The 15,210-nt window shown below is 40.0% G+C and overlaps 1 protein-coding gene across 7 annotated transcripts in view; it reads left to right on the forward strand.

Moving 5' to 3' along the window:
- Window positions 1-14,947, forward strand: part of mpdz (multiple PDZ domain crumbs cell polarity complex component) — a 55,507-nt gene extending 40,560 nt beyond the window's left edge. For all 7 annotated transcript variants that reach the window (XM_032583367.1, XM_032583371.1, XM_032583370.1 and 4 more), the window contains 18 exons: window positions 773-969; window positions 2,274-2,365; window positions 3,230-3,308; window positions 3,576-3,641; window positions 4,842-4,928; window positions 5,014-5,088; window positions 5,167-5,362; window positions 5,441-5,586; window positions 6,492-6,575; window positions 7,527-7,720; window positions 9,737-9,884; window positions 9,972-10,058; window positions 10,136-10,232; window positions 11,192-11,352; window positions 12,497-12,601; window positions 12,823-12,917; window positions 13,048-13,171; window positions 14,185-14,947. In XM_032583367.1, coding sequence (XP_032439258.1) covers window positions 773-969; window positions 2,274-2,365; window positions 3,230-3,308; window positions 3,576-3,641; window positions 4,842-4,928; window positions 5,014-5,088; window positions 5,167-5,362; window positions 5,441-5,586; window positions 6,492-6,575; window positions 7,527-7,720; window positions 9,737-9,884; window positions 9,972-10,058; window positions 10,136-10,232; window positions 11,192-11,352; window positions 12,497-12,601; window positions 12,823-12,917; window positions 13,048-13,171; window positions 14,185-14,331 — 2,180 coding nt within the window. In that variant the 3' untranslated portion in view covers window positions 14,332-14,947. The remainder of the gene's footprint in view (window positions 1-772; window positions 970-2,273; window positions 2,366-3,229; window positions 3,309-3,575; window positions 3,642-4,841; window positions 4,929-5,013; window positions 5,089-5,166; window positions 5,363-5,440; window positions 5,587-6,491; window positions 6,576-7,526; window positions 7,721-9,736; window positions 9,885-9,971; window positions 10,059-10,135; window positions 10,233-11,191; window positions 11,353-12,496; window positions 12,602-12,822; window positions 12,918-13,047; window positions 13,172-14,184) is intronic.
- The last annotated feature ends 263 nt before the right edge of the window (window positions 14,948-15,210 follow it).

A 15,210-nucleotide genomic window follows, 5' to 3' on the forward strand; every position in this document is an offset into this window, starting at 1 on the left:
GATTACCTTGCCAGAGTCCAAAACAGAAAATTTGCAGGTTCACAAAGAATAATATAAGGAAAGACTTGATGTTGAAATTTAAATTAAAGGGGTTTCAACAACGATTGACAACAAAAGATGTCCACACCCACGCAATCAGATATCAAACATAGTATTTTGTCACACTACAGGTTATTTTTATTAATGCAATGTGATTGATTTACATTTCAATCACATTAAAATGATTACCTCGCAGTTCAGTGCAACAATGGCAAAGTACCATTAGAGGTCAGCCTTGCAACATGTTTGCCAAATGCACCACAGATGCTCAACTTTAGGGTGAATTTAACACTTAAGAGAGAAGACTGCTGGCACTGGGGACAGACTTCCAACTTACAAACACCTGAGACTGTGGACGGCATCTGTGTGTCGATGCATGTGTGTGTTTGGTGGGAGATAGGCAGAGGCTCATCCTGCGGGAATAAGATTGATGAGGTTGGGCCTGGGGAGGTGAGTGGTGGAGATTAGCACGGGGCTGATGGTTTAACAGTGGCAGGGAGCCCAGAACAACAGAAGCCCGTTGAACCGAGAGGTTATCTAACACACCGGAGACAGAAGAGAAGAAGAGGAGTGACCCAAGATGGCAGCTCAGATAGATGATAAAACAAAAGTCTCATTGGTTGGCAAAATCTTGAAAAGTTGTGAGCAATTCTATTTGAGCTGATGAGGTTCAGGACAAAGCTGCCACTTGCAGGGAGCACAGACAGCTTAGAACATCTTCTGCCTCTTACAGAGAACATAATCCAGCGCTATGGCAGCCTCCCAGGGGTCCTACACATGATTGAGCTGGAGAAAGGCAAGACGGGCCTGGGTCTCAGCCTGGCAGGGAACAGGGACCGCTCCCGCATGAGTGTGTTCGTGGTGGGAATAGACCCCAACGGAGCAGCTGGCAGGGACGGACGGATGGGTGTGGGGGATGAGTTACTGGAAGTAAGATCTCTTGCTATTTGAAAGTCAGAGTTTTGTACTATTTAAAATGATGTGTAGATGTTTTAATTCACACAAGTGTCTTTTGGACTGTGACTTGGAAGCTGTTCATAACCCTGTAATGTTTTACACATTTTCACGACCACAACGTTTATGATATGTTATTGAAATTTATATAAATCAACCAGCAAAAATCAGCCCTTAATTGTGAAGATGATGGAAAATTTTAAAATCTAAAATTGTGGCATTCTTTTATATTTAGAGCCCGTGAGTACTTTGTAGACACAGCTTTTCCAGAATTAGTTGTAGAGAGGTTACAGATTCTCAATTTGATTTAGCCCTGGACTTTGATATGTTAGAATGAGACATTCTAACACATCACAATGCTTCTAAATCATTTCATTGTACCTCTGGTTGTATGTTTAGGGTCAATGTTCTTCTATCCAAATCTAATGTCAGGTTGACAGGCAGAGATGGCCTGTATTTACTTCAACTGAATCCATTTTCCTACAGACTCACTCCTTCTCTGCTGAAGAATCCCCCCCTCCCTCCTCAGCATGAGGATAACCACCATCCTGCATTCCTTTAGGCAAATTGCTAACAGTACTTTTTAAGACTCTCTTTCAACAATGGCTTTCTTTTTGCCACTGTTCTATTAAGGCCATATTTATGGAGTTGTCCTGCTGACTGATTCTCTCTCCTGAGCTTTTTCTTAATAAAGTTCTCCTTGCCCTGACCTGTCAGTGATACTTTTTCCATTTTCAGATGATGGATTAAACTGTGCTCAATGAGTTGTTCGAAGCACTTATTGTTTCATAACCTATCTCTGCTTTGAACTTCTCCACAACTTTATCTCTAAAGTCTGTCTGTTGTCTTCCTTGGTCTTCATGATGCTGTTTGTTCTTTAATGTTATGCCCACAGATGGACTCTTTAAGTATTCAGTAAGACGCTAAATACAAATATGTGACACACTTTGCAGATTATTAGAAAAGTATTTTATAAACTATGGACCATTTTCTTTTCACTTCACAATCATGCACTGTTTTCTGCTAATCTGTAACATTAGTTGCAATAAAAACACTGACGTTCTGGGTTAAAATGTAACAGAATGTGACAAAGTTTAACCAGAAAATCATAACACATTTTATGTTCTTTCCAACATCCACATTTACTTAGGATTTTTGTCAGGCACTTGTGATCAACATTTCTTTGGCGTTCTGAGCATGCTTCAATTTATTTATTTTAATTTTTTTTACTTGGGCTAGATTTTAAGTTCACTTTCACACTTGTCTTTACGTTCTTTTAGATCAACGGACAAGTTCTTTATGGCCAAAGTCATCAGAACGCATCGTCCATTATCAAGAGCTCTCCATCCAAAGTTAAAATCATCTTCATCAGGTAGAAAACCATTACCTTTCTTTATTATTATTTTGATGATTATTATCATTATTATCAATATTATAAGATAGATAGCGTTAGAAGTACTGGTCATACATTAAGTGTAATGGTTTGTAGGAGTCACTAGAGGGAGCTGTTGTCATTCTGTATTTAAAGTGAAGCTTTACTTTTTGACATTCTAAGTAAATCTAACAGGTTCATTGGTTTGAAAATATTTAATATTATGTTAGTATTATGTTTATTATTTCTTTATCTATAAAAAAAAATATGGTATTGCTCTACTGGCTGCATTACATTTGAACTGAAAAGCAGTTTGTCCTCAAGTCCCACAGTTTTTATTTCACATAGCAAGTATGTTACTTTCATCATTTCAAATGTTCTGACATCCAAGTCTTTCTTGTTCATTTTGTACATTTATGGCTGGCTGGATATGGAGTGGTATAGGAATTACCAATATATTTCCAGACTTCGGTTTTTCCCCCCCGTCTAATCCAGATCTGGAAAATGCATGAACAAAGTTCCAAATGTTTTCCAAACTATGTCAAAACCCCTGTTAAATATCCATATAAAAATCCATGTTTGCAGACATCAGCTTGTTCATAAATGCCTGATTTTACTACCTCCAAATGATTGCTGTCTTGAAGCAGTAGAGTATCAGCTGCCACATCTCCAACAGATTCATTTGACCCCTGACCCAGGTTTAGTCTTCACCAGGATCGCAGTACTTAACCTCCCACTTAACTCACATCCTAGTCCTGGTCCCCTCCAGACAGACACACTGTGATCAGCTTGAGTAAATTACCGTTCAGCTGTCCAGAGGCAGAAGAGCAGCGATTTATATGAGTTATGACTCTGTGAAAACAGGAGCACAGAGGCACTGAACCAGATGGCTGTGGGACCTGTGAGAGAGCAAGAGGGAGACACGGCAGAGTCCCAAACTGAGGTACGAGTCAGCTCATGGCAACACACATAAAACACTCCTGACACCAACATCATGCAGCTATTATAGAGCAACGCTCGAGCTGCTTCACCATTTACAGCAATTATGACTCAATTTTTATCCCTATCTGTGGTCCTGGAATTTCCAGCGTCAAGCGAGTCTTAAGGCACCCTAACATCAAAAACCACTTGCTGTTTTTAGATTACATTCACGCAAGACTGAATTTCCAGCTGCTCTCTTTTCCTAAAAATGTGCCATCTTCTCTCGCAGCCAAAAACATCTCCCGCTAACGACGATGATGCTTCAAAACATGTTCATCACATCATAAAGGTGGAGGTGAGGCAAACGCACCACTGTTCAATTCAGTCATCGCAAATAAAAGGCAGAATGTAACGAGAAGGGCGGAAGCCTACAGGGTAAGACAAAACGAAGCCAGAGTAGACAGAAGCATTCAAGCTTGATGAGCTGCAAAACCGGAGACAAGTAGTAGAAAAATTGTGAAATAAAAGGGAGAAGTAAACAAATCCTGTAGTGAACAGAAGAAAAGGCATGTTGAAGGAATTCAAGGGTTCGGTTAGCTCATACAAAGATGAAAGGAACGGCTTTTTATCTCTTATAGTGGGACCTAACGGAAAGCTTTATAAAGGTCGTTGTTTGATCTTTTCAGCACCACAGCTTTAAAATGTCAGATATCTATAGGATACACTCATAAACAAACAATGAAGAATAGTACAAAATCAACCTGTCCTATAGATAATTTATTTAAGAACATGAAAGCTGTAGAGGAAGTGAGAATGATCCGAGGTGAAGTTTGAGATAATTATACCCCTTGAGGTAGCACTTGTCAGTCATACCAGTTTTCGTTTGCAAATCGTTGCTTCAAAGGAAAGCAGAAAAGAAACTAATATTTAAGCATTTGCTGGAAAGGACCAGATAGCAGCAAAATAAAGAGTTTATCCAAGCGAAGCTTCCACACAAAACCCTACAGAACTGAACTTATATAGCACCTTTCTAGTTGTATTGACCAATCAAAGAACTACATGTCCTATCCACCCGGCTGCATTCTCAAATACATTCATTAATATGCAGACAAGTAGGCAATATGGGGTTAAATGCCTTGCCGATGGGCATATTGTCATGTGACAGAGAGGAAGCAATAATCACACCCATAACTTTGCCATTGCAAAATAACTACTCTTCCCTCTGAGTCACATTTCTCCACAACCTTATCTGTAATTAAATCACCTTTTTATGGACATTGAGATGTAAACATTTCTAAATGAAGAGATTAATACTTATTGGGATGTCCTAACTTTTTTATGAAACATTTTTATTTTATTTTATTGTAGCTGCGATGTTTTTTGTCTGCTGCATTTTTCTGTGGATGTGTCATCATGTGGTTTGATGAATTACTTTCTTTTAAAGTTTGGTGTGTGGATTATCCCTGTCTTTCCAACTCTTACCTTCAGAGATATTCTATTTACAGGAGGATCTCTCTAAACTCTGAACTGATTGTGTGTTTTGGTTCTCCGACAGGAGGACGGCATTGCGTTTGTAGAAGGGAACACAGAGTCTGGCCTTGAGATTCAGAGCATATCTGAAGCAACCGAACACACAGGAAATGTATTAAGAGCTTTCAAAATAAACTAAAAAAAAAATACCCACTGTGTGAAGGTTTTGCGAATCATATTTTCTACTTTATTACAAGGACGGCTGCATGAAACCAGGGGACAAACTGTTGGCTGTGAATGGGGAATCAGTTCTTGGATACACAGTTGAAAAGGTTTGCTCTGTTGTTGCAAACAAAGTCGAATCTGTGTCTCTGTAACATAAGCAGTCTAATTTTTTAAATGGCTCTCAGGTGAATTCTTTATTGAGAAAGGCCAAAGGTCCAGTGAAGCTCACATTTGTAACAAATGAGACCGTGTCCTCCTACCCAACTCCCCAGTCGGCTTGTCAGGACACCATTAGCTCAGATGGAGGACACACCAGCTCACCCAGCATGCTTAGCACCACGCCGAGTACTTTAAGTCAGCCAGAAGCAGAGATAAACACTGGTGAGTTAACATATCCACACCTCCGATTTACATCCCATATTTAACTGCATCTCACTTCCTTTGCTTGCTCCGTTTCAGGTCTGAGTCGCTCTTCCACCCCTTCCACGCTGGCCTGCGACCCGGCAACCTGCCCCATCATCCCCGGCTGCGAGACCACCATTGAAATCTCCAAAGGCTGCACCGGACTGGGCCTGAGCATCGTGGGGGGCTGCGACACCCTGCTGGTAGGAAACAGTGTGTGAAATGAGGCTTGCCCTTTACTCTTAACACGACTCTTACTGTCATGCTTCACATCCACACCAACAAGGGGAGTCGAGGCTTCACTAGCTTGTAAGAAAAATAAACTGTAAATGTACTTGGTCAGCTCCCACCCATGGCGCCAGCAGTATATCTCAGGTCTGAAATAGCCGTGGCGGCTGAGGAATGTAGGAAATGATGTTGTCACAGGCGTTCCTCCTCCTCCTGCCGTCGTCCTCTCAGTCCGTCCATTCTGTCTGCTCAGTCAGGCTTGGGGAGCCGCTTGCTCTTTGTTGGGCTTCGGCCACAGCAGACAATGTTCAACCCAGGAATGTAACAACCCCTCTGGACCCCACAGGAACAAGTGCGCTAAAACACCAAAACTCTGACAAGTTGTTCCCCCCAAAAAATACTTTTTATTTTAATGCATTGTCATATAGGGCTTTGCACATATATTGATGCTTAAATTTCTTTTTTGAATTTTGCCACAAACTTTGTTGCATTTTATTAGAATTTTCTATGACTTTTTGAATATGATAAAGTAGTGGAAACTTATGGTAACTAATCAGTTTGGACAATTGTCCAGGTCTGGATGAATATATGTAGAGCAAATGTGAATCTGGAAAAGACTTCTTTACTTTAATACCCCTAAAGAAAATCCAGGGAATCTGTTGACAGGAAAATAATGAGTCGTGTAAGACTTGACACTCTGACCTTGCTTCCATTTCGTGCTGCTCTATAACTTAATAAATTGCATTGACATTTGTGGTTATAACATGACAGAATTTGAATTATTTTGTGAGTCATAGTTACAAATAAACTCTTAAATGTTTCTCTTTTCTCCTGTCTTTTGGTCATCCTCTCTTTTTTTCCTCTCTCTTTCTCTTCTCAGGGAGCCATCATAATCCACGAAGTGTATGAAGAAGGAGCAGCCTCCAAAGATGGCAGACTTTGGGCAGGAGATCAAATCCTAGAGGTTCTTTGTAAAAATATTAAGCTTTTCTGACCAAGATAATAAAAAAACCAAACAGATTTTAAGGAGACGTTAGCAGAGACTTTGGCTTTCTTAATTTAAGGATCAACTTGTTTCATATGGCACATCTGAGAAATAGAAGTAGTTTCTTAGGGCTTGATCCACAATGCCTGTAGCTGTTAGTGAGATTCAAAACCCAAGTAAAACTTAATAGAAGGAGTAGGAGTGGTGTATGTCAAGTTAAGTATAAGACTCGATGTGGACGTGCCCTCCCTCTGACCTCCTGCTTTGTCACAGAGGGGCGGAGCTCATGATTGCAGTTATTGTAGCGCAGTCAGTAGACCTAAACTGAAAGACACACGCACACAGGCACACCCACACACACACATCATTATGACTTAATTGCCCCCTGCTATTCTCTTCTGCCCGTGAGCCAAGCTGCTGTGTTTAGAAAATAAGGTCAAAAGTAAGAAAAGAAAAAAAGTTTCCCAGTTAGCTGCTCTGGGAAAATTCCTTGCATGTCCACGGGGAAAGCTAATGTGGTATTTCCCCCTTTAATGTGGTGATAAACTCAAGTCCTGGACGTCGCTCGTTAAAGTGACCGCTGGTCTGTGGGAAGGCTTCCCTGTGGCTACTTTCTATCCCTCTGGCAAATAGCAGCCCAGCCTGTTATTTCAGCCATCCAGTTTCCAAACATCTCAGCATTTTTGAAGCAGTTAAAAAAAAAAATTGTTTCAGCATTAAATTAGGCTATTAGTGCTTTTCATAGTCCCTCGCTGTAATTACATTTTATCTATAATAAGGAGAATGAGGTTGTGTTGTTCTTGCCGTTTAGCTACAGGGAGTAAACTTACAGACAGGGTTTTGAATTAATAAAAGTTTTTTTTTCTTCCCCCCCCCCCCCCCCCCCCCCCCCCCCCCCCCCCCCCACACACACACACACACACTTCTCAGGTGAACAGCATTGACCTGCGAGCAGCCAGCCATGATGAAGCCATCAACGTGCTGCGGCAGACGCCCCAGAGGGTTCAGCTGACGGTCTACAGGGATGAAGCCCAGTACAAGGAGGAAGAGCTGTGGGACTCCTTCACTGTGGAGCTGCACAAGAAGCCGGGCCAGGGTCTGGGTCTGAGCATCGTAGGGAGGAGGTGGGAGAGATTTGTTAGTGTCAGTGTTTCTGCATAACATCCTCTGAAAAGCGAGGAAGAGCTCGTATGCGCATTTCCATGCATTTGTTGTAGCCATGCGACTTAGCAACATGCATTTTATTCAGATTCATTATGCACAGTAATATATTTTAAGTGTTTATTTCTGTAATGTTGATCGTCCTATTGAATAAGATTAATAAAATCAGGATTTCCACTTCAGCAGCATTGTGGTCTAAATAATCACAAAGGCAGCCCAGCAAACTAACTTGTTTGGCAATATGTTGACACAGATGTATACTAATATTGAGTAGAACAATGGAATTTATATGAAAATATAAAAATGATTAGTAATGGTCATTGTTTCATTGTTTTTTTTCCATTGCAGATCGCGGGATCACAGGTAATTCGTTTATCAGAAGCAGTTATGCAAATAGAGCATTAAAATAAGGTTTAAATTTGCACAGCAGTTTTCTGTTATCTTTGGGCTTCAGCTGCCACTAGAGCCATGAAATTGTAATAGTTGCCTCCCTTTAAGTCATTTTACAGTGAGATTTTTGGGGGTTTAAGTGGACAGTAGAATAAACCCTCAGCACCAGACAGGTTTTCTTTTTACGGCATTAATGTGAACAACAACAACAGTTCTGACCTCAGTGAATGAGGAAATCGGCAATTATGTGTCGTCTCTCTAGATTGTCAGATAAAAGCCCTAAAATGTCAATGCCTGCTGGTTTTTGAACCCTATATCTGAGCCAAAAAGCTCTACATGACAACATACCGAGTTTGCTTCTTCACTGGGTGCTTCAGGACTGCAGATGGAAACACACGAGTGAAATAACAATAATGTGATTATTACTGTTATTATAGATTTTCGTATTGTCTAGCCTTGTTTCTAATAGTTTCAATTGTTTTAGACTTTATTTCTCTTATTGCACATATTAGGAAGGCTCAACAAGAACATCTTTCCTTGTCTTTCCCATTTTGAAGAATTAATGGTCCTCAGTGTGTCATGTCATACAGAAAGGCAATTTTTATTATTATTTATTATTAAGCGTTCTTCATTCCTTGATCATGTTATTAGATGTTTGTAAGTGTGAATTACAAAAATGCTTCACATGGATTTTTCAGGAGGTTTTAGTGAAGTTACATGTGGAATCAGTGAGTTAGTTAAAACTGTTATTTCTTCATGTGGGATATTTTTCCCCACAATATAAATAAATATTTTGCTACAATAAGGGATTAATTAATACATTAGTCGTTGATCCCTTCATGTTTGTCCTTCCTTTCACTTTTCTCTAGAGTCTGTGATTTTTTTTTTCCATGTTCCACCTTGAGCTCTTTAAAATCTTGTGATTTTTTCAATATATTTATTCTTAAAATAAAGCAAATCTGGACACAAGAGTCTAGAAAACTCTCTAAGGTCACAGGAATACTGGAAGAAAAAAGTAGATGGAACCTTCAGTGTGCATGTGTGCAAATATTTCCTTTTATAACCCCAAATACTTTTTTTTTTTTAACCTATCCCAGTGTTGCTGTGTGCTGCGTTTTGTCCAACAAGTCTACAGAGATGAAAGAACCACTCAGCAGTTTTATGCTTTTAATATACCTGTACATTGGTGTCTCATGTGCATAAAAAAAAAGAAATGCTGAAAAGAATGAAAATTGCTTAGATAACCTGAAACCTTGTGGGCCAAAAGGAAAAGTGCAAGCTAGCAGTTAGTGGTGTAGAAGCTGCGACAGCCAAGTGTCTCTGGCCGTGGATATTGAGTTGAACTGAGCTGCTTTGCTTCATATCTTCCGTTTCTGTTTGTCTTTATCCACGTGGAGATTGGCACCTACGAAATGCGGTCTGCAGTAGCAGTGTCCTCTTTTTTTTCCTTCACCAGTTCTCTTTTTCCTGTCCTTGTACTAAAACACACAGTAGCCTGAGAGATAAATGACGGTTAAAGGATGCAGGGTACTATTTCATTCTCTGACAAATATATACCCGTTTTTGTTTTTTTTCCTGTTTCCCGACAGGAATGACACGGGAGTGTTTGTATCCGACATTGTTAAAGGAGGTCTGGTGGACGTGGACGGCCGACTGATGCAGGGCGACCAGATTCTGTCGGTTAACAGCGAGGACGTCCGGTCAGCCACTCAGGAGGCCGTGGCTGCGCTGCTCAAGGTGACTGAACTCACGCTGCTCATCTACATGAGCACCTTGTTATTTTTTAATCTACATTAAAAAATAACGAGGTGTACTGTGCTCCAGTGCTGCGTTGGGCCAATAAAGATGGAAGTCGGGAGGTTTAAGGCCGGTCCATTTCACTCCGAGAGACGACTTTCCCAAAGTAGTCAGGTGGTTCAACTCCGACCAAACTCGTATTTTTATGTGGTTTTTCTAAAATCTGAACTCTGAACACCTTTTCTTGTTAGATGAGTGAAACCGGCAGCTCCAAGGTGGCCAGTCAGTCTGGTTCCGAATCAGAAAACCCTCCAAGTGATTCTGACATACCAAGCAAAAATCAAGAGTGTAAGTAAACTGTAAGACTTCAGCTACTGAAATAAGAGTCTTATCAATCAGTCAGTTATTTTGGTCAGAAAAGTGCTCATAAGTACTCGTAACCCTTAAACCTTTGAAAAAGCTCAAACTTCATTGTGCTTTTTGGAATTTTTTTTTTTCTGAAAGAACAACACAAATTTGAGCATAATTGTTAAGTGAAAGGAAAATGATGCATGTTTTTTTAAAACCACATATTGTATGTTTTTTTTTTCCCCTTTAATAAAATTTTACTAATTACAGTCTGGTGTCTTTGAAATTTATAATTAGTTATGCATTCTAGAAACCTGGCCTTCATGGAAAAGTTGAAAAGAATAAAACTGTTGAAGGAAAGTTAGATTGCCACAAACCAGGAACACATCAAATATGTGGAAGAAGATACTTGGTCAGTTGAAACCAAAATTAAATTGGTTGGTCTAAATGCAAGATGCAATGTATGCACATTATTAACAACATGCAATCATTATTGTATGCAATACAATACAATAAGACTACAACTTGAGGACCATGACCTTAAACATACAGCCATAGCCACAATGCAATGGTTTAGTTAGAAGAATAAAAGTCCAAATCTAAATCCAGTTGATAAATCATGGCACATTTATGGCAAGACGTGAAAATTGACGTACAGACATTCTCCATCCAATCTTGAGTTTCAACTATTTAGCAGAGAAGAGCAGAGGGAAGTGGCAGTCAAAGGGGCTGACTGCAAATGCTTGCTACACTTTTTTTTTTTTTTAATCTTTCTTTGTAAGGAAGATCCTTCAAGTCTTTACACTCTAATTTGTGTTGGTCTTTCACATACATTCTTAATAAAAAACTGGGAAGTTTATCAGTGTACAGTTATGAATGCTTTTGTAAAGAAGTGTACCAAAACCCAAAAAATGCATTGAGGTCTATTATAAAGTTGTGTATTGTGACCAACCTTCCAGTTGCAGAGCACCAAGACATCAGAACGGTTGAGTTCACGAAAGGCCCTGGCGACTCTCTGGGAATCAGCATAGCCGGTGGAGTGGGCAGCCCTCTGGGTGACATACCCATCTTTATCGCCATGATGAATCCCAACGGCCTCGCTGCTCAGACGCAGCTCAAGGTAGAAGATCTGCCACATTTTTGCTGATTGTTTTTGACCCTCAGTAAAATAAGAAATGTGCAGACTTCAAATTATGGGTTTTGTTTCAATACAAACAATCTCAGTTATGTGCCACAGTTTTACTCCTCGCCTGTTTGTTTGCGATTCCTAAAACTTTCAAAGGTCAGCGTTTAAGCAATCGCTCTCTGAGAAACACTGACAATTGTTTCTGTGTTCGACACAGACCGGGGGAGGACAATAGCTGTAGCTAACATAGATGATAAATCTCCCACTCTTTCATTTAAAACACAAAGATTCATTGAAGGGAAAAGAGAGAAACATTTCAGCACAAGTGAAAAATGAGAAGACTAAACAATGAAATTATTTAGCCAACATTAAATTTTCATTTGCTTTTGTGTGGCCTTGAGAAGAGAATTTGCACGTCATATAATAATAGGTTCACACAAAGTCACTATAGTGTGACCAAATTGTTGTTTTTGCACAAGCTTTAGTGGTGCTAGATCTTTTGGTGAGATTTTTCAGTGGTATATCAAAATTCAGTAATTTCAAATCTCAAAATGATCTTCTCTTTGAGAAATTGTAAGTATTTTCAGTGTCTTCAGTTTCTAGATTTATCTGAACATTCTGGATAATACTGTATGGTGTCTTCACCTATTTTTGCCAATAACCACTAAGAAAACTAACTTTTGATAGCGAGAAAGAAACCACAATCTCTTCAACTCTTACAACACTATAAAAGCTTAGATTGTAAAAATGTGTGGATTACCTATATCTGTGCTAAATGTGTTCAGATCGTATTTAGCATTCAGTGACTACTCTTATGTTGTTGAACAAAAATAAAGCCGATCAAACAAAAATTACACGTGGAGTTCATCAGAGCTCCTATCTCAGGTCACTTTTATTTATTGACATACAACATACACTCCATTACAGTGACTAAATTAGTTTGTCCATAAATGGATGAGTCAGAATCAATACCGAAAAGACAGAAATTATCTTTTTGGTCCGAAAAATTAGATGTTCGGGATCAGTGCTGAATTTGACCCTTGTGAAGCTAAAGATCACAGACGACTGTAACCTGTTTGACATCATGGATGAAAACTTTAATTTGATCCTTTTTTTTTTTTCTTTTTCTTTTCCCCAGATGGGAGACCGAATTGTCAGCATATGCGGCACATCTGCTGAAGGCATGAGTCACTCGCAGGCTGTCACTCTGCTCAAGAACGCCACGGGAACAATACAGCTGCAGGTCTCCTCGATCGCACACTCGTTCACTCTTCCTTATGTTCTAGCGCATCCTCAACACAATGCCTCTGAGACGAGCAGGAGTAGCGCCAGCAGACGCGCCATAAAACCCTAACCCATAACAGGACACTAACAGCAGACTTTCAGTCTTTATCTCTACAGTAAATCAAGACTGGAACATAACAATGTCACTTTGTTTGTACGTACGTGTTATCGCACCTGTAGGTGGTAGCAGGTGGCGACACCACCGTGACGGGGCCCACTCAGAAGCAGGATGGGGGTTCTCTGATGCCCAGCTGCATCTTCCAGGATGATATTGGGTATTTGTTTCCTCTCAACAGAAAAAAAAGAACATTATGTTGTTGCCAAAGGACAGGAGGCTTAATGTGGAGAATGAAGGAGTAAACTTTCCCTAAACACTTTTTATATCTGTTTTGTTTTTCCTTCCAGCCCACCTCAGTATAAGACGATCACTCTCGAAAGGGGACCTGATGGACTTGGTTTCAGTATAGTCGGAGGGCACGGCAGCCCCCATGGAGATTTACCTATTTACGTCAAAACAGTGTTTGGAAAGGTAGTTGGAGCCCAGCTGCAGCCATTTTTCTTCTCTGAATCAGCTTGTTTTTCCTGTCTTTTCTCAAAGGCCTAAATAGAAGACTTTGAAAACGTATTCCATTTGCTTTATTGGGATTTGACGTGATAGACCACTACAAAGTAGTTTTAAAGTAGAATTTAATTACTGACGCAGGAGTGGAAATGACAAAAGAAAGCGAAGGGACTAATCAGAGGAAATGAGGAACAGCTGAGACAGAACGCAAGCAGGGAAAACAGAAGGAGGGAGACTTATTACACAAAAGCAGCTGAACCAGCAATTACAGAAACTATTTATCAAGAATGACAACAGTTTATGAGGAAAAAATATACAAATGCAAGAAGGAGAAAAACACAAGAGTAAACTGAGAAATTAAAGGAAAGGGCATTAATTAAATACAGCAACACCTTTAAAGCAATAATAAACACAAGAATGAAATGAGTATGGCAAGACCTAAACAGATATAAATAAAAAATAAAACCAACATCCAGAACTGTGACACAATTGGTTGCAATATATTTTATTTAGTGGTATTTGAGTAAAGGGAAGTGCATACAAATGTACTCTTGACTTTTCAGATTGTAATGAAAAAAAAAAAAAATTCTTTTTACAATTATGCATTAATGTGTGTTGGTACATCACATAAAGTCCCTTTAAAATATTCTAAGGTTGGGCATGCCGTGGTGGCGTAGTGGTTAGCGCGACCCGTATTTGGAGGCCTTGAGTCCTCGACGCGGCCGTCGCGGGTTCGACTCCCGGACCCGACGACATTAGCCGCATGTCTTCCCCCCTCTCCTTCCCCATTTCCTGTCAGCCTACTGTGATATAAGGGACACTAGAGCCCACAAAAAGACCCCCTGGAGGGGTAATAAAAAAAATTTTAAAAAATATTCTAAGGTTGGTGGCGTTAATGTGATACACTATTAAAAAAAATTAATTCAAGAGGTCTGAATACTTTTGAGAGGGACTGTATTTCTGGCTCTCTTTGGATTCAGGGAGCGGCGGCCGAGGACGGCCGTCTGAAGCGGGGAGACCAGATCATCGCTGTGAACGGGCAGAGCCTGGACGGAGTCACGCATGAAGAAGCCGTCGGCATCCTGAAGAGGACCAAAGGAACCGTAACCCTCACTGTGCTTTCATAGACGACAAACCACAATCAACGTTTTGCTGTCCTGCAGAGACCGAGGCTGAATCCACAGTGATCTTGTTACTAAGGTGACCGTGTGCACCTAGAAGAGTTTAGATAATCATGAAGAAGCGTTTTGTTTACTGTAGGTCTGAACACTGTGGTTCATCGAAGCCTACTGACAGACTGAGAAGAGATCACAACAATAAGTATTTTTAATTATGTGAAGCATTCCCTGACACTGGATCAAAGTATGTAAATGCTGCTCTGAAGAAACTTCCTGGTTTGAGCGTGTTTCGGATTTATTTGTTGAAGTATAGTGCTGCTAGCGCTCGTATGTAAGGTCTTATGACTCTGTATTTGTTTTTGTACTACGCGTCATTAAATGTACAGAAACATACATGAACTATTTTTAGAATCACGTCTGGAAAAAGTGGGTCGTCTGCACTTGTGATTATAAGGTTCTTGGTTGCCCAAAATAAAGTGATCCGGTGTGTAGTTCTGGAGGTCACTGGTGTGTGTTTTGGAGTCTAGGTGGAAAGATAACATGTCTGTTTTATCACTTTAAATGTATTTTTAGTACTGTTTATGTGAACACTGAAATTAAACAATAAAAGTGACCTTCGGCTTTAGTTGGTCTTCAGTTCTTTCCTTCTTTCCTTCCCTCTTCCTTCTTATGTTTTTCCCTTGTGCATTTCCTTTCTTTCCCTTCATACTTTTCATCATTGTGTCCTTTCTTGCTTGGTTTTATTCATTTTTTTTATTTCTTTCATCTGTCCTTCTTTCCTTTCTGGTGTCCTTTTTTATGGCATTCTACTCTTGTGTCCTTCCTACCTTGTTTCCTGTCTTCCATCCTTTGTGATCCCTGACCTTTCTTTCCTTCCTTCGATCTTCC

The sequence above is a fragment of the Xiphophorus hellerii genome, chromosome 14 (assembly GCF_003331165.1).
Source record: "Xiphophorus hellerii strain 12219 chromosome 14, Xiphophorus_hellerii-4.1, whole genome shotgun sequence".
NCBI classification, from domain to species: Eukaryota; Metazoa; Chordata; class Actinopteri; order Cyprinodontiformes; family Poeciliidae; genus Xiphophorus; species Xiphophorus hellerii.